At 42.8% G+C, this 19,134-nt stretch overlaps 1 protein-coding gene and 1 long non-coding RNA gene across 5 annotated transcripts in view; both read right to left on the reverse strand.

Moving 5' to 3' along the window:
• Positions 1 to 2,632: 2,632 nt before the first annotated feature.
• Positions 2,633 to 12,732, reverse strand: LOC118541456 (uncharacterized). Its single transcript, XR_004920125.2, has 2 exons — positions 8,947 to 12,732; positions 2,633 to 4,029 (listed from the first exon to the last, which is right to left on the reverse strand). It is a non-coding gene; the product is annotated as an uncharacterized LOC118541456 (long non-coding RNA).
• A 2,116-nt stretch (positions 12,733 to 14,848) lies between these two features.
• AOAH (acyloxyacyl hydrolase) overlaps positions 14,849 to 19,134 on the reverse strand; it is a 165,138-nt gene continuing 160,852 nt past the window's right edge. For all 4 annotated transcript variants that reach the window (XM_078059463.1, XM_078059462.1, XM_036101073.2 and 1 more), the window contains one exon: positions 14,849 to 16,332. In XM_078059463.1, coding sequence (XP_077915589.1) covers positions 16,235 to 16,332 — 98 coding nt within the window. In that variant the 3' untranslated portion in view covers positions 14,849 to 16,234. The remainder of the gene's footprint in view (positions 16,333 to 19,134) is intronic.

Consider the following 19,134-nt stretch of genomic DNA (forward strand, 5'->3'; position numbering starts at 1 on the left):
TGACAAAGGTGATGGAAGGTCATTCCCAAGATTATGCTTCATTATCTAAGACTCTGTTGTAGCAGATTGGAGGGACAGACCTTCCTACTGGTCTCTAAGAAGCAAGCTGCTCTCAAGTGAACTGCCTATAGAGGGGGCCACATGGCAGGAAACTGCCGAGTCCTCTGGGAGCCAAGGGCCTCAATCTTATAACCATAAGGAAGTGAATTCTGCCAACACCCGTGTGAGCTTAGAGGAGGACCCCCAAGTTCCAGGAAGGAACATAACCTGGCTGGCCCCTTGATGTAGCCTGTGAGACCCTAAGCCAGCTCAGCCAGCCTGGACTCTAGATCCCCTGAAAGAGTGAGACAATAAATGGTTGTGGTTTCAAACTGCTTGGTTTGGGTTAATCTGTTACCCAGCAAAACCCTCTAGCCCTCTTGGCTTCTTTCATTTGTATTCCATAAACCACCATTTCCCATCAAAACTTAAGGATCTTTTTTTTAATTATTATGTTCAGTTAGCCGGCATATAGTACATCATTAGTTTTTGATGTAGTGTTTGATAATTCATTAGCTGTGTATGACACCCAGTGCTCATCACCACACGTGATCCACACTTCTGAAAAACCAGGGAGTGTGTGTGTGTGTGTGTGTGTGTGTGTGTGTGTGTGTGCATCCATCATAAATGGGCCGTAAGTCTCATTTACCCATCTCACTATATTAATTTGCTCATTCCCTTGGTAAAAATCTATTGACTAACAACCACCCAGATGCCAGGAGGCTGCTCTCCAATGTGTGCTTGCATTTCTGTTTCCACAAGCAAATGGCAGAAGAGTCATCGTGGTTTTTTCCCAAATCTGATATCAGTTGTAAATGTTATTGTAGATGATATAGTTAAATCTTAGATAAACTGAAAGTGTAAAAAGAACATTTTTTTTTTCTCTATGAGAACCATGAGAAGGTCTAGAAAGAAACTGCTGTTATATTAAGTAGAACAGGGGCAAATAATAGAAATCTAGAAGGACATTGGCTCTGAGACTATTTCACAAGTATCTTTAAATTGGAGGGTTTTTTTTTTTTTGGCACAGAGCACATTGGTTGTTTATGTAAGAAAGAAGCTGTATAACTCACTCTGCAGACTTCTGCTCAAAAAAAAAAAAAAAGGCCTTGTCCTTATAATATGTTTGATGGATGAAAATGAGTATTTGGAATGTGTGTGCAAACTTTGACAACGCACTCCTACTTTAATTGGCTTTTTCAATTAATTGATTGTGTTAGATAAAAAGATTCCTTCTGAATTTTCATTTTAACATTTTTTCCTCTGTCACAATAAGATTGCATAAATTTCTATTCTGTTTTTAAGAAAAGGAATGTTTTGAGCTCACCAGCTGGAAGTCTTTTAGGAAAAGCTCTAAGGCCTCGTCATAAAGCTAACTCGTGAATTCTGTTTGTCTTACAGCAGTAGCAAGAATAGTTGAAGGGTTAAATGACAGGTTTGACAAGAAAACAGGAAGGTCACCTCCAGGTAGCTCTTGGCATGTTTTCAAATGAATAACGTAACAGGGTTGGGAGATACTGTCATTGCCAAACTTGACAAAGAATTACTGGCTAGTGTGAATTAATTTATAAAAGGTAAATAACAAAGGACTCCCAGGAAGGATTTCCTTCATTCCTCATTTTCTCCTTCCCTCCCTTTCCCTCCCTCCCCCCTTCCTTCCTTCCTGCCTCCTTCCTTCCCTCCTCCTTTAATCTATATAACCCACATCTGTCTTAAGGCATAATGAAATCCTGATGGCCAATACAAACACACAAAATTATCCTATCCCTGGAACTAAAAATCCAGATAACTGGCTTACCAGTGGGGACAGACCGTTTGGAACTGGGACATTCACTTCACTTTTGCTGTGAATTTATATAAAGAAGGGCTCGTGACTGTGGCTAAGAGCATTAAGAATCTGAATTTGGACACTGCTTGAAGGGGTGTCTGTAATATTTCTATTTTATTCTTAGGCAGGCCTTTGGAGAAAACAGATACGTCTCCCAGCCAAGAGAATATTCAAAATCCTGCTCCAGAATTTGCAGATAAGGGGAGGTTAGAAAGTGGGGAAAGAGCCTTGTAGGCGATTTGTTTCTTTAGGAAGACTCGAGAAAATGGCCCCCAGACAAGAGGGCCCCTTCCTTGGGCTCCAAGCTCTTGACACTTGTCCCTTCTTGCTTTGGCTCACCTCCAACCATGCACCTCCTCTGCTAGGCCCAGGGGACATGCCCACCCAGAACCTGCATCTCCCCTTCTAGGCCACGCTCCTGGCAAACATGTCTTCAGAATCAAACGTATCTTCAGAACCCCTTGTGGAAGACTTTCCCCCCGGGTCATCCTCTCCTGGGTCGACTAGATGCCTGTGCCTCCCTGATCCTGAGGGTGGCTGTGTATAGGATGGTGTGGAAAGAGCTCGGCGGTGCGAGCTGGGGAGTCTACACGTGTGAGTACAAGGTCCTCCGAGTATGGTACCGAGACAGCTGTGGAGAGAGAACGCGGCAGCCACAGGCCAGAGACTGCTCACCACATTTTGATGTAGAACTCTGAGGAATCCATGGTTTGTACATTCAAATTTGGACATTCGAGTCCTCAGGAAGGTATATTTATCATGGCATTAGAATAGGGCATACAGACTTTATTTAGCAGCTTGTTAGCTTAATATATAAGTTTTACGTATACTTTTATGTAACTAGCATATAGGTCTTCACTGTACTTTGGCCTAGCCCCTGCTTAGAGCTGCATTGCTGGTAAAAATACAAAACAGTGTAACCCTGATGGCAGACCTGCAGTATCTGTCACAATTATAAATGTGTCTTCTTTGGCTCAGGAAGTCCGTTTCTGGGAATTTATTCTACAGTGTAGAACTCTGACCCACCATCCGTAGCAGTGAGCTGTGCAAACCCACTTGGTACCCACAGAAACCAGCCCAGGAAGCCAGCTTGCTGTCTACAAGTCAAACTTGGAGAAAATCAGGCCACCATCTCTCGTACCTGGTCCAGAAAGACAAACAATAACCTCGGTAACAACTGGCCCCAGATGATCAGGCCTTGATTAATCACTGACAGCTTCCCTAATTCTTGTCCCCAATTCCAATTTAGGACCAACCTGAGAAAACGCAATATGCACCCCCAGCCAATTACATGGGGTGCTATCCTAGTCGGCCTGCCTACAGCCTCCAACCAGGGCACGCCTAAGCCCTCCCTTTTCCCCACCGTACGGCTGTCCCATTCCTCCGCCAACACACGTGATGGTCGCTGGCCCCTTGCTGTAGCAATCCCCAAGTAAGGCCCCTTTGCCTCTTCTCATCTGAGTGGTCTTGTATTATTTCCATGGTTGCCACAGCTTTTCTGATCTCCCGAATTCTCACATCGAACCCAAAGGCAACATTTTCTTGCTAAAAATGATGACTCAAAATATTTGTGTCTTTATTATTTAGCTAATATATTAAATGCTATTTAAAGCTTTTTGAGGCAGAGTGAAAGGATTATAAGTATTGAATGTTGGGACCAGGGAGTATATATATGTGGGTTTTAATTCTTATCTATTAGTTCTTTTTTAAAAGATTTTATTTATTTGACAGAGAGAGAGAAAGAGAGAGCACAAGCAGGGGGGAGGGGCAGGCAGAGGGAGAAGCAGACTCCCCACTGAGCAGGGGGCCCCACATGTGGCTCGATCCCAGGACCCTGGGATCATGACCTGAGCCAAAGGCAGACGCTTAACCTGAGCTACCCAGGCGTCCCATAAACTAGTTCCTTACGAAACTTTTTTCATGTGAGTTTTCTTCTAGCATAAACTTGACGGATGTCTCAGTCCACTAGTGTGATTATAGACATTCTGGAACGAGGGCAGCACTTGAAGGAGCAACACTGGCTGGGGGATCAATAACGTCTCTGGTTTCAGGTCTGAGTTTGGAACAGCTGAAGGTTGTTCAAGTGCACTTGCAGTTCTCAGTTCTACCAGAGGATGGTGCCAATACGTCTCCGGTAGATTTGGCCAAGCCACTTGGGGATCCTCTCGGGCAGCATTGGACAGACACGGAAAAGACTGGTTACTTATGCTCTTCACCAAATTAAGGTTTTTATTATTAATTCAACTTTACATGTAGTTAAAAGTGAGTATACACGTATAATGTCTTTCAGAACCACTCATGCCAAAGAAATCAGACAGCCTGAAATGAATGCAGGGCTACTTATTTCCTATAAATGCACTCACACTTTATATTTAATTTATACAACTTCCCCAAACCAGTTTTTACAAGCGAGATCTTTCGAAATTTCCATTTGCTTGCCATCTGCTGCATTGTAGGCCAGCCATTTAATATTAAAATTTGTTCAGAAGCTGTCCTCTTTAACGCACGTCCTGGCTCAGCAGGGGCTTCCTCTAGTCAAGCTGTTTGCACCTAAGCTGGGAGGCAAAATGGAAGTCACCTGTCTGTCTTCTCGCTCTTCATGATGGAACTGAGCCAAGAGCATGGTCATCCCTTTGTTTCCCCTTCTTTGACTCCACTCATTTGTTCAATGGTGTCTTCTGAACAAGAGTGGTTGTAACATGTCCGCCCTGTGTCCGGGAGACTCGAGGGCTGTTTGAAGGTGGCAGGCTGCTTTGCTCAGAAACTGTGATTCTCTTTTGGAAGATGACCCCAAACTCACTGATATTTCTACTCAAAAGCAACCATAATCAACTCACAAAGACTGTTTTGAGATAAACAGAATCCATACCTACTGAGTCCATAATTGGTGCCAACAGCCCAACTCAAGGAAGTACCCTGATGAGCTGGACGTGCATTAGAGAGTGGGCCTTCTGAACAACTTTTAGTAGGAGGTCTTAACATGCCATGAAGTGGGAATAGGAAATTTATAAAGTAACAATAAAATAAGGCTGTCATACGGGTTCACTATCCCTTATCTGAAATTCTTGGGGCCAGATGTGCTTGGGAATTCAGAGTGTTTTGAATTTATAGTTTGTATGGTGTATATACCATGTATTATGCAATGCCCGAGAAGGATCTAAGGCAACTCCCTATAATCAAAACATTAGTATTTCTTCAGAGAAACATGAATATTCACATTAAGCGGGATAAATAAAGACTAACTGGCCTCTTGTCAGGGTACAGGTCAGATTTGGCCTCCAAATGAATTAGGAAACAAACCTTTGGTTTGTAGTTTTTGGATTTGGGGAGTGCAGATAAATTATCATGGAGCTGTAATTAAGTGCTTTCCATGTGCTATTTCATTTAATGCTCACAGATGGCCTATGTTAAATATAAGGATATAAGAATAGAGGGAGTGGGAGTGTCAGAGTGGTTAAGTAAGTTTCCCAAGGTCACACTTGCTTCTTTTATTCAGCATAATAATTGTAAGAGCAGAGCCAACATTCAAACTTAGGCCTGATTCTAAAAGGCAAAATATTACATTGCTTCCTATGTTTAATCAAAATACTAAATATTCCCAAATAATAAAAACGCTTTAACTTCCTTGCCAACTTTTGGCTTTTCACCCATATTCTGCACTATTGTCTATTTCCCTGGTGGCCCATGAGAAAGAATAAGATGGCATAGAGAACTATTCCACAGTAATGGATAGAGGTAAAGCCTCTGTCTGGCGTCTGCACAGGGAGAGAGCAGGGCTGCAGTGCTGAAGAGCAAACCGTCAATGCTCCAAATGTGAGCTTTTCCAGTGGTTAGAGACTCCTGTTGTGTACTTGGTCCGCGCAGCTGATCAACCCTGATGTCATCGGCACTGTGATCCAACATCTAATTAAGGTCTTTGGCCTCCTTTTGCAGATTTTGCACCAGCCTGGCCTCCCATAAAGGGATTCTGCTTCTTTGAATCGGTCTATCAGAAGTCACTTGGCTCAATAAAGTTGTCAGCAGGGAGGAACCCTTGGCTTTTTTTCTGTACATTTTCTCATGATGGGAATGAATTAAGATAATCATATTTTAAAATTGTGCTTTCAAAGTAATTCATGAGCCATGTTCCTTTTTTTGCATTGTAATTATCCTCTTTCTCTCTTCCTTTATGTCTTCCTCTCTTCCAAATTATAATCCTATTTATATTCTAAAGTTTAGAGGCTTACAGTCTTTTCTTCCCCCCTGATGTTTCTTTCTTGTAATGAAACCAATAGCTTAGCAATTGCATGGGCAGAAAACTCTTTTTATATTCTTGTAAAAATATTACAAGTCACAATAAACTGTGGAGCATTTTAATGGATTCTTCCAGTGACCTTTTATAGACTTTCAATATCTGTTAGAAAAATGATTCATCTATATAGATGTACATATATCTATATGTCATGCTTAATGTACTTAAAAAAAACCCCTTGACTTATTTTTACAGAGGAAGATAGCAGATACAGGCAGTCATGCATTTGCACACCTTGCTTCCCAACTGTCCATAAAATTTCATACAATAAAGTGTGCAAGTCGGAAGTGTTTCATTTTGCTAAGTGCATGCATCTGTGTAATAGAAACCTTTATGAAGATAGAACTATCCTTGGGCACCTGGATGGCTCAGTCGGTTAAGCGACTGCCTTTGGCTCAAGCCATGATCCTGGAGTCCTGCGATTGAGTCCAGCATCAGGCTCCCTGTTCATCGGGGAGTCTGCTTCTCCCTCTGACCCTCCCCCCCATGCTCTCTCTCTCATTCTCTCTCTCCCAAGTAAATAAATAAAATTTAAAAAAGAAAAGATAGAACTATCCTTCCTGAAAGTTCTTTAATGTTCTTCCTCAGTTCTCTCACTTCAAATGCTTTTCTAATTTTTTTCATCATAGGTTAGTTTTGCCTGGTCTAGAATTTCATATGTATACACATACCTACAAATGATAAGGTGTATGCCCCTTGTGTAAGGCTTCTTTTATTCAGCATAATAATTGTAAGACTCATTCTTCCTGTTTGTGTTAGTAGTTTCTTCTAGTTCAATGAGTGGTATTTCATGTGTTTATTCCATTTTCCTATTGATGGACATCGGGACAGTTTCCAGATTTTAGCAATTATGAATAGAGCTGCTATGAACATTCTCATACAAGTCTTTTTGTGGACATATGCTCGTAAATAATTAGGAATAAACTTGCTGGGTCATAGGGTAGACTTATAATTAGTTTTATAAGAAACTTTTTTTCTTTTTTAAATTTTAATTCCAGTATAGTTAACATGTAGTGTTATATTGGTTTCAGGTGTACGATACAGGGATTTAACAATTCTCTACATTACTCAGTACTCATCAGGATAACTGTACTCTTGATCCCTTTTGCCTATTTCACCCACCCCCCACCCGTCTCCCCTCTGGTAGCCATCTGTTTGTTCTCTATAGATAAGAGCCTGTTTTTCTGGGTTGTCTTTCTTTTTTCCTTTGTTCATTTATTTTGTTTCTTAGAGTCCACATATGAATGATATCATATGTTATTTGTCTTTCTTTGACTGACTTTAATTACTTAGCATTAGATTCTCTAGATTCATCCATGTTGTTGCAAATGGCAAGATGTCATTCTTTTTTAGAGTTGAGTAATATTCCGTTGTGTGCATATAGATGGATACTTGGGCTGCTTCCATAATTTGGTTATTATAAACAATGCTGTAACAAACATAGGGGTGCATAAATCTTTTTGAATTAGTGTTTTATAAAATACTTTTTTCAAAAGTGCTTCCATACGAGAGTTTCAGTTGCTACACATCCTTTCTAATACTTGCTGCCGTCAAATCTTTTCATTTCTTAGCTATCCTGGTGGATGCGAGGTAGTATTTTATTGTGGTTTCAATTTGCATTTCCCTGATGACTAAGGATGTTGAACACTTTTTCACATACTTGGCTCTTCATATGCCTTCCTTTGTGAAGCATATTTTCAAATCTTTTGCTCAACAAAAAAATAGGTTGTCTTTTTATTATTTTAGTTGAATCATAGGAGTTCTTTAAATATTCTGGCGTCATCCATCAGATACACATTTTGTGAATATTTTCTCCCTATCTCTGGTGCCTTTGGATGAGCAGGAGTTTTAAACTTTGTGTAATTTAACAGAACAACGTTAATTCTGTCTAAAGTTTATCAGTTTTTTAAGTTTTATTTTTGGTAGTTGTTTCTGGGTCTTGGCTACCAAACCCTTACCTATCCCCAAACTGTGAAGGTATTTTTTTAATATTTTCTTCTAGAAGCTTTTTAGTTTTAGCTTTTACATTAAGGTCTATGATCCATCTCAAATTAATTCATATATATGGTATGCTATTGAGGTGGAAGGTTGTTAAAAAATATCATGTTCCATTATTATTTATTAAAGACTTTCATTCTCCCTTGCGTTGCTTTGGCAACTTTGTGAAGAAATCAAATGACTATACATATTGAGGCTTGTTTTCAGGTACTATGTTCTGTTCCACTGAGTTATTTGCCTGTCTTGATGTCAGTAACACACTGCCGTGATTATTGTAGTTTTATAGTAAGTTTTAAGTCAGGGAGTGAAACACTTTCATTGTTTTTTTTACTTTTCTTTCCAAAATTGTTTTGGCTACCTAAGTTCTTTGTATCTCTCTATAAATTTTAGAATCAGCTTCAAATTTTTCCAAAAATATCTCTGGGATTATGTTTAGGATTATGTTGAACCTATAGATCAATTTTAGTAGAATTGACAAGTTAATAATATTTTTTCTCTTTTTTTTTGAGAGAGCGAGTGCAAGCAAGGGTGGGGAGGGGCAGAGGGAGAGGGAGAGAGAATTTCTAGCAGACTCCCCACTGAGTGCGGAGCCCGAAGTGGGGCTCGATCCCACAACCTCAAGATCACGATCTGAGCTGAAATCAAGAGACAGACGCTTAAATGACTAAGCTACCCAGGCTCCCCAATAATATGGAGTTTTCCAATTTATGAATAAGGTATATATTTCCATTTATTTAGATCTCTTAAAATTTTTTTCAGCAAAATATTGTTTTTGGTGTAGAGGTCTTACCTGTCTTTTGCTAGGCCTGCACCACCGACTACTGGATGTCTTTTATGTGAGAAATAATTTTCTCTCTTTTTAAGGCACTTTCTTCACTCATAAGCAGCTGAACCTAATCCTAGAGATTCTTATGCCCTCCAGCAGACTGTGTGTCTGTATGTGCTCATCTGTGACAACAGTGGAGTGAGCTGGGTCTTGAAGCATGAATAAGAGTGTTCCAATCAGAGAAGGGTGTGCAGGCTGAGGAGACGGCCTGTGGAAGGACATGGAGCTGTGAGGGGGCGAGGCCTGTGCTGGGAAGAACGTATTATTGTTCCCATTTCGAGGAAAAAGTGACTGAGACACCGGGGGCTTCAACAACGTTCAAACCCAGATGAGTGCCCACAAAGCTTATTGCCTCATGAAGTCCCCACTCGTGTTTTGATGTGTCCCTCAGCGCCCAAAGGCAGCAGGACAGAATTTTGTTCTTGCCACAGGAGTTGTATGAGCCTGGAGTCTCACTTATTAGCCCTCAAAAGCTCTCTGCTTCCCCAGCAGCTTCACTCAACATCCATGCTCTGGCTGATATTTGCAGAACTGCAGTGTGGAGGTCACTGTAAAAATATTAACACCTGGGTTTTTTTTCTGAGCCTGTGCAAAGTGTGCATCTCTGAGGACAGAATCCTCAGGTGAGAATGAACGTCTCTGGGGTCTGAAGCTGCCTTAAGCCTTGCCTGCCACAGAAGCCCTGGGTGCACCCGTCCCGCCGGTCCTTCTGCTGCAGCTTACTGTGAACCCATGAGTTACATTTGTAGCGCTCTGAGGCTGAAAAGGGTTCCTGTAAATGCTCCGTGTATTTAATTATAAACAAAGCAGCCAGCCAGGAGCCCAATGCCCAAAGAAATCCTTAGCCAGCCTCATTGTGTGCTCTTTATTTCCCCTCTGCATTTCTATCCATCCAAGAGCTTCAGAAGTGTAATCCTTCTTAACGACAGATTCTTGATGATGAAGCCATTATTTTTTGATACTGTAGTTTTAAGAAGTGACCCAGACACAGCCTTTGAAAGCAACCTCTCCCCACCTCCTTTACCCCAAGCAAAGGACCAGATTAAAAGAGACCTAGCTTGTATGAATATTTATGCTAGGACCTCTGCCAGATCAGATTAAAGGAGTTCATCCTGCCGGGCAAACACAGATTCTGTACTCAGATTTAATGAGAAACTGACATGTTAATAGTATATTGATGCATCCATTCATCAGGAAATCCATAAAGCACAGTGAATGTGCCCTGGGTCTCAGGGCCCGGGAGAGGTGCTGCTTTTGTCATTTTAAGTTTGACCAGGAAAGCTGTTGTTGCAATGAGAAGGATTCCAAAGACATTCTGCCTCACAGAGACACTGAGGAGTAGGGATTCGAGTCTAGATATACCTGGGAAATTGCTCTCTTACACGCCAGTGAGTACGTTGGACAGACGCTAATTCCGCTAGGCAGGATCTCCCAAGGTGGTTCCAGAGAGCACGGTATCTACAGGGTGTTAATAGCTATCGTACAGGGAAAAGGCTTTAGGTCAAAATTGTGGGGTAAATGAGGAGCTGAACAGACTTCTTCACTGTAGAACTTCCACCCTGTGACTTTTCAGGAAGCAGAGAAATTATGCTGTGCTTCCAGATTTTTTGGACTGTGGGGTTCTTCCTTTGCAAAGCACCACACCCCAAAGCATACAACCTTTTGTGTCATGAATCCCTTTGGCAGGTTGGGGAAGCCTGGGGAATCCTTTTTCAGAATAACATTTTTTTTTTTTAAAGATTTTATTTATTTATTTGAGAGAGAGAGAGAGAGAGCACAAGTAGGCAGAGTGGCAGGCAGAGGGAGAGGGAGAAGCAGGCTCTCCGCTGAGCAGGGAGCCAGATGTGGGGCTCGATCCCAGGACCCCGGGATCATGACCTGAGCCGAAGGCAGCTACTTAACCAACTGAGCCACCCAGGCGCCCCTCAGAACAACATTTTTAAATCCAAAAAATAAAACACATGGGATTACAAAGGAAACCAAATATCATGCTACTAAAAATACTTTGAAATATCAAAAATGGGCATATGTTAACACATGTGCTTCTTTATGTTTTGTGTGTGTGTGTGTGTGTGTGCTTCTTTTATAATGGGTCTAATAACTATAGTTGTTTCAAAATATTTATGGCCAAAATGATATTTAAAGAAATGGTCAATCCTCAGGGCACCTGGGTGGCTCAGTCAGTTAAGCAGCTGCCTTCTGCTCAGGTCATGATCCCAGGATCCTGGGATCGAGTCCCGCATCAGGGTCCCTGATCAATGGGGAGTCTGCTTCTCCCTCTCTCCTGCCCCTCCCCCTACTTGGGCTCTCTCTCTCTCTCTCTCAAATAAGTAAATAAAATCTTTAAAAAAAATGGTCAATCCTCATTATTCAGGATTCTGTATTTGTGAATTTGCCTACCTGCTAAAATTTATTTGTAACCCCCAAATAAGTACCCATGGCACTTTTGCAGTAATTTGAATAGGGAAAATTTCAGGCCCCTGATTTGTAGGTTCCCAGTTGAGGCTGAATAAGGCAGTGCTCTGTCTTCTTATTTCAGCTTTTACACTGTAAATAAGTATCCTTTTCATGGTATATTTATTGTCATGTTTTGGGCAGTTTTATGCTTTTTGTTGGTGATTTCATTATTTAAAATGCAAGTGCAGTGCTGAAGAATCATCTGGGGTTCCTAAGTGCAAGAAGGCTATGATGTGCCTTATAGAGAAAATAGATGTGTAGATAATCTTCATTCGGATGGTAGTTAAAGTGCTGTTGGCTATGAATTCAAAGTTAATTAATCAACTATAAATTAAATAGGTGTCTTTAAACAAAAACCACACATGAAACAAGGTCATGTATTGATTGCTTGAATGATAGTGTTATGACCAGAGGCTCGCAGGAACATAACCCTGCATGTCCCCTAGGAGCAGTGGTTCAGTATTTGCTAACTCAGTGTTCAAGATGACTTAATGGAACGTAACTCCTATGAATAATGAGAATTGAATTAACTGTATCTGCAGCAAATGTAATGTGATATGTAAATATTTGTGACAAAAATACAGCTGTTCTGTTGCCTACATTCATAATAAAAGGAAATGCTGTTTTAGAGGGTCTTGAATACAATTTTTTCCCCATTCAAGTTCATAGGCATTCTTAATCCTGGGGGAGTAAGGTCCCCATGGGCTTTAGTTAAGAATCCCTTTTCTAGTGGGGTTAACTTGGTGAGAAAGTGGGGTGGGGAAGCAGTGCAATTTCCTGGGGCTTAGGTCCTGCTCTGTTGTGTATCAATACAAGACGCATATAAAGATTTTTAGCTGATCTCCTTTGGCTGCAGGCCCTGGAAATATTTTTTCAGCAAGGTCTGAGCCCAAAAGGCTCTATCCCAGATGAAAAATGCCCAGGAGTGGTGGTGGGAAGAATAGAAATTCTTAATAATAGTTCATATGGAAAATGAGGAGCTCTATTTCAATAGCAAAGGGCTAGACAGGTCTTTAATCTGAAAATAGGAGAAACCAATGACAATAGAGTGTTGGATGTTTAGATGAAGATTACAGAGAAGCCCAAGCCTCCCAACCAAGGGTTATCTGGGAGGAAGGCATCTTCTCCTTAATTGCTTTTCTTTTTACCCTCCATTTCACAAGTATGCTCCAATAGGGCTAAATTAAATGTGTCAAAAAAGAGGCTCATTTTTTGGTTTTTAAATAGCAAGAAATAATGAAGTGTGACTTGGAAGGCAACACTAGTGTCTCATTCATTCATGCATTCATTCATTCACTTACCACTCAGTACTACTTGCTGAGCATCTCTTGTTGGCCAGGCATTGTTGTAAGGCTATGGATACGGGAGGGAACATGACTGGCCAGGTTCTTATCTCCTGGAGCATCTCTTCTGGTGCATCTCATCAGGAGGCCACTGCAGGAATGGGGGAAGGAGATGGAGAGGGATGTGAGTCCCCCTAGAAAAGTCCTTCACGTGCCTCTCAGAGGCTAGCACTCACATGCTATGATTCTGAAAACATGGAGGCTGAAGACAGGATCTCAAGAGGCACCAGTGCAGAAATACAAGGTAAAAGCTGTCCTGGTCAGCTATCTTGTCAATTCTGGACACGTGGACGTTAGGAGAAATACACACAGCACCTTATAGGGACAGAACATCCTTAAGCCAGAGAGAAAGATGTGGTTTAATCTCAAAGAAGGAACGTGTCTGGATTGGTGTGGAGTGTAAAGATGGAGGCAGAAGTGGACTAGCCTCACCCAGGGGCTCCTGACCCCGGGGTGAGGGCCTGGCCTTGGACTCCAGTTCTTGAGGAGACAATAGTGGTATTTAGTACTTACTTTGTGCAGTATTGGTGTTTTATTAAAAAAAATGAGATGGGAGCACCATCCTCCCCACCCTTCGATTTTGGGATGCCATGCCCCAGGAGTGAGGTCAGGGCTCAGGATGAGGGCCTGTTGGCCTCCCCACCTGAACTTGTTCAAGTAGGGGAGGGGAAATATGATACTGGTGAAACTATTCCCCAACGTGGGGGCTTTCATCCCTAAGATAATCTGAACAGGGAAAAGTGGCCGGGACAGAGATGACTACTGGCGGGTGGGGGAGAATGGAAGTGGTTGGTCTCAGGATGATTCAGTCTGGGAAACTCTTCCCTGTACTTTCTGAATCTCCCTATACACTCCACACTTTTGAAACAACTCTAGTCCCTCAGGGCCTTCTGGAAAATGACTAGGCCTAAAATGAATTCTCTATCCCCTCAACAACAGCAAAAGGAATACGAGATTATCAGCTTCACAAGTAGTCTGGCAATAAAGTAACTTGAAAGCATCTTAAACAGAGTGAGGATTAAATAAATAGAATTCTTTCTAAGGGAATACAAAATTTTAGTGCAGTGTATTCTGGGTATGTCTTGAGACTAAATAATTACGATTTCAGATTCAAAATAAAAAAAACCCAATAAAACAACACTATGACAAGTATTGGTATTTTGGTGCTTAAACATAACATGAGATATTGGAACACCAAAACCAGTAATGTACTTACCAAGACCCTGTTAGTGGACACATCCCTCAGGAGGAGTCAGACATACCAGATTTCCATAGTCCCACACCTCCACACCTCATATTCTCTAATTCGTTCTCCTCATTTGTATTTCCTGCTGGAAACAAGCAGCCTCCTGATGGCATGTTGGTCCCCTGCTGAGCCACCGCCCCTGGGCCACGTCCTGGTCATGTTGAAGCAAGGGTTCTTTCCAGGTGACAGAAATTAATGGGTCGACAACATTTTAAGTGTTTTGGCCCCTAAAACGGAACTCACACACAATCTGGCATATTAATTTTATCAGCCGAGGTGGATTGACCGTAAGTCTAAAACAGATTAACTTTAGGGTCCCTTCCAAAGCCTTGGAAGGGGCCCAAGCAATGCGTTCACATGGTCACATGTTTTTTAAAATTTGCAAAAGTTGGATATTTTAAACACGATTGCTTTTTCTCTGAGTACTTTCTTTTCTATCTGGTAGCTGTGGGCTAGCCATGAGAATTTGGGGGCATTTAGGGTGGGATTACATGGAAATATTTATGTAGTTTGCAGTCATTTCTGTGCACAGCTGCGTGACTTCCAGGTGTGCTCCTACTGTTCATCAGCATGGTTACAAGGGTGCAGGGCCAATGGGCAGAGCACAGTATGAAAGTATCCTACAGCTCCCAGCGTGGGAAGCCGTGTATCACAGAGGAGAAACAAGGTATAAAATGTCCAAAGCCGGAAGCTGGTCCATGGCAATGGACGGTGTACATGAGTGGGAGATTTGGTTTGCATTGGTTCCTAGTTGAAACAGAAGTATCTTCGTATCAGGAATATGTTCAATAATAAAGCCTACACAATTATGCGCACACCATCATTTTAATTTTGTCTTTATTGAGACAAAGACTTAGGTGCAGGTGGTTTATTTGGGAAGCATCCCAGAGAGCAGGAATGAGAGGGCAAGGAGAGTGACACAGAGTAGAAGGAAGCACCATGGAAAGTATTGTTGCCATGAACAAAGGGGCTGATTCTGCCCCTGAGAAGCACATTGAATGCCTCCCCAAAACTGACCATGAAAGGAAGAGGCTGGTGCATTTATTCAATGGCTCCTGGGACCCCTGGGGTGGAACTGCTCCATACCTCTGGGCTGTGTCAAGCAAGCTCCTGAGGGCAGACTGTAGGAAGACGTGCCCATGTAAGGTGGGGTGCTGGCAGCGCGATGTGGGTCTGGGCATACACCCACTGACCCCAAAAATCCGAGGCTGCCTCAGAGAGGGGCAAGGGAGGTGACACACCAACGAGAATGGTGTGCAATAGAATTTACCAGAACTCCTGGGCTTATAGGCACACAAAACATTAACAATACTCCAAATAGGGAGCGCATCTCTAATAACTCTCACTCAAAAGAGATTTGATAGAGGTGCTCCCAATTTGACAACAATTCTAAAAATTCACATGACTTTACCAATGAGTTATGCAGCTGAAAGAAACTCTTCTAGATTATCAATAAAAAGAAACACATTTTACTTTTCTCTCCTTTCTGTAGACCATGATATCACCAAATCATTGTTATAGGAAAAGATGATGAGATTATGCAGCCAAAGAACGTAAGAAAACCTTTTAAAGAAAGACAAATTGTCATGTTTTTTTCAATCATTGGGGTTTTGTGGGGCTTATGCTATTTGTCAACTTTAAAAAATTTGTCATTTGTTGTGATTTCTTTTCTCGTTCTAAATAAACATTCAAGTTTGTACCTAATTTTGTGTTCCTAGTTTTGTGTTCTCTCGTGAGACTCCTTGGCAGCCAGCCGACAGCCTTCCCAGGGGCAGCCCCAGCTTGCTGGCTGTCTTAGAGAAGCAGCAACAGACTGAGGATCAGTCCTGGCGCACCAAGACCCTGGCTAAGTTGCCGAGCATCGATGGACTTCGAGTTTGTTTTTAGAACAATTAGCTATTAAAGGGCACAGATACTCTCTCTGCTTGGAATGGCATCCACAACACTTTATTAAAGGTGATTTGAGGGACAAATGGAGGGAACTGCTCCCTGAAACACTCAGAATCACACTGTCATTCAGATAGACTCCAGAATGAGAGAAAAGCACTTTGCAAAGTTGCTGCTTAAGAGGGTCCTATGGGCCTGCAAAATGGCAGCCCCATAACCATTTGTTGAATGAATTTACCCAAGTTCTTGCCTCCCTGAGCTTTCCAGGAGTGCGTATCCTAGAGGCACTCAGTGGCCCCCTTGGTCTCCAAACACCTGTTCAATCTGAGAGTTGAATGGATTCTCCTTTCCCAGAACCTGGGGCCACTGGAGCTGCACCTTCTTCCAGAAGTGATCTGCCAATAGCAGTGAAGCGACCTGCAAGAGAGAACCCAAAGGAGGAATAAAAGGGAAATTATAACAAAGTAAAGAATTTAGCAGCAGGATTTACTGTATTCTTTGTGTGGTGGGCAGACCTAGGATGGCCCCCCCACGACTCCTCGATTTGTGTCTTTGTAGAATCCTCTTCCCTTGCTGTGGGTGGGATGTATCACTTGGTTCTAATCAATGAAATATGGCAAGGGTAAGAGGATGTCCCTTCAGTGACTATGTAACATTATCTAAGACTCTGCTTTGCTGGCAGTCTTGCTTGGGAGACTCTGTGGGACTGATGAAGGAAGAAGGCTTGTCGGGAAGCCTGCATGGCAAGGGGCTGACATCCAGCAAGAAGCTGGGTCCTGGGGCGCCTGGGTGGCTCAGTCGTTAAGCGTCTGCCTTCAGCTCAGGTCATGATCCCAGAGTCCTGGGATCGAGCCCCACATCGGGTTCCTTGCTCAGTGGGGAGTCTGCTTCTCCCTCTCCCTGCCGCTCTGCCTACTTGTGCTCTCTCTCTGTCTGTCAAATAAATAAATAAAATCTTAAAAAGAAGCTGGGTCCTCAGTCCTACAACCACAAGGAAATGAATTCTACCAACAACCTAAGTGAATTTGAAAGCAATTCTTCCCCAGTTGAGTCTCTGGATGAGGATGTGGCCTGGATGACACACCTGGATTTTCGTCTTGTGAGACCTTAAGTAGAGGCCTTAGTTAAACCGTGCCAGCACTCTGCCCCCACAGAAACTGTGAGTTCTGTATTATTTTGAGCTGCTAACTTTGAGGTGATTTTTTCTTTAGTAACAGACAACAAATGTGCCTTTTATCTGTGGACAGCCAACATCTACTGCAGGCCTAAGGCTTAGGTTTTGGAGATGAACAGGATGAGTACTTCCTTTAAGGAACTCCAGACAGGCAAAATGACACCACCAAACCCACAGGGGGGTCTGTGGGAGGCTGGAGGGAAGGAGGTGCCAACTCTGCTGGGTAGGGGGGAAGCGACAGGTCCTCCCCAAAGAGGGTGACGGCTGAGCTGAGTTTTCAAGGGAGAGTTCACCCAGATGGATGACATGGGAAACAGTGCACCTGGTGGAGGACCCAGGCTGTGCAAAGGCACAGAGGTGTGGAAGAGAATGGCACGGTGGGAATCCAAGGGAGACGAGGCTGCAGAGTCACCGGTTGAAGGAGGCTGTAAGCACAAAGAGTGCGGCTGGGGTTCCAGGGTGAGGAATCATTGGCTTAATGCACAAAAGGCCTGTTTGTGGCTTTCCCAACTTAACGTCCACTCTCTGGTTGCTTGGGTTTACAGCAGGTTTCCCTTTACTCATGGTGTTAGTAGGATCCATTCTTGGTCGTCAAATCCTCTGGCTTGGGCGCCTGGGTGGCTCAGTTGGTTAAGCGACTGCCTTCAGCTCAGGTCATGGTCCTGGAGTCCCGGGATCGAGTCCCACATCGGGCTCTCTGCTCAGCAGGGAGTCTGCTTCTCCCTCTGACCCTCCCCCCTCTTGTGCTCTCTCTCTCTCTCATTCTCTCTCTCTCAAATAAATAAAATCTTAAAAAAAAAATCCTCTGGCTTGTCACTAACATGCGTTTGATGAGGACTCTTTCTCTGCAAGTAATGCCTTATTTAGCAAATGGGGCCTGGCCAGGCCTTGCAGATGTCTGCAAAGGGAAAGCTCAAAGAGAAATGTGATTGCTGAAGGCCTTTCGGGAGGAATGCACTGTTCAGAGCAGGTGCTCAGGGATGTCCCCAACTTTATTCAGAAGCACATGGACATTGTCTCCAAAGGCCTGGTCCTGTTCAACATTCCAACAGGCAGTGTCGCCAGGTCCCCATGTGATGTTGGGCAGCCCCCTTCTACTCTCTGGGCTGCAATTCTCTCACTTGCAAAATGAGTGAGCTAAAGTATATGGTTTAAAGACCTTTCTGGGTCTAAACTGTGTGTAAGGTTTTAGCAGCTGTTAGAAAAAACTAGAATTGGTTTAGTTGTTACATTAAATACCCCCAGTATTTTAATATGTTCATGAGCTTTCTGAGCTGGACCCCAAATTCTATGTATCCAAACATGTAATCTTGATCCTATCCATGTGGTACCTAACAGAAACACACCACCCCCACCCCCACCACATATACACATACCCCCAACACCACACACATCCCATCACACCACACACACCATATCCACCCTCCCCTATCACACACACACACACGCTTACACCCATACCCACCTCCTCTGCTCCTTCCCCCCGCCACCCCCCCCCCCCCAGGCTAACTATCAAGCCAGCAGGTTTCCAGGAAGGGGCTGCTCCTATCTCACACACTAAGCAAGCAATGTCTTCCAAAGACAGAAGACTGGTCTTGTGGCTGTTTTTCTGGCTATTTCTCAACAAAGGAGGCTGCCACCAGGTCTGTGGAAAAATACTGGTTTTCCTGTTTTGTTTTCTGCCTTTCTACTTGGTACACTTAAGCTGTCTTCCTAACAATTGTGTGAAACCAAGACATTTGTGGTTATTTATTTCCCAATCTCAATTAATAAAGGAGGAGATGGGGTGAGGATAAGAAGAGGAAAGTTAAAAGGAAAGAGCTCCGCTTTGTGCCTACAGTAACTGTTTGGTTTGAAAGCAATTAGTTGGCTGTCACTCTAGTGGAGATGAAAATATTTATGAGTGTGCACTGCTAATACATTGGGTCCAAAGCGAGAGTGGCATGGTTATTATTAAACTAGAGACTTGGATAAAATGACCCACTCTAATCACTCACTCATGTGACAAACATTTACTGAGCATCTACTGCGGGTTCCTCCTATAA

Source organism: Halichoerus grypus, chromosome 12, assembly GCF_964656455.1.
Source record: "Halichoerus grypus chromosome 12, mHalGry1.hap1.1, whole genome shotgun sequence".
NCBI lineage: Eukaryota > Metazoa > Chordata > Mammalia > Carnivora > Phocidae > Halichoerus > Halichoerus grypus.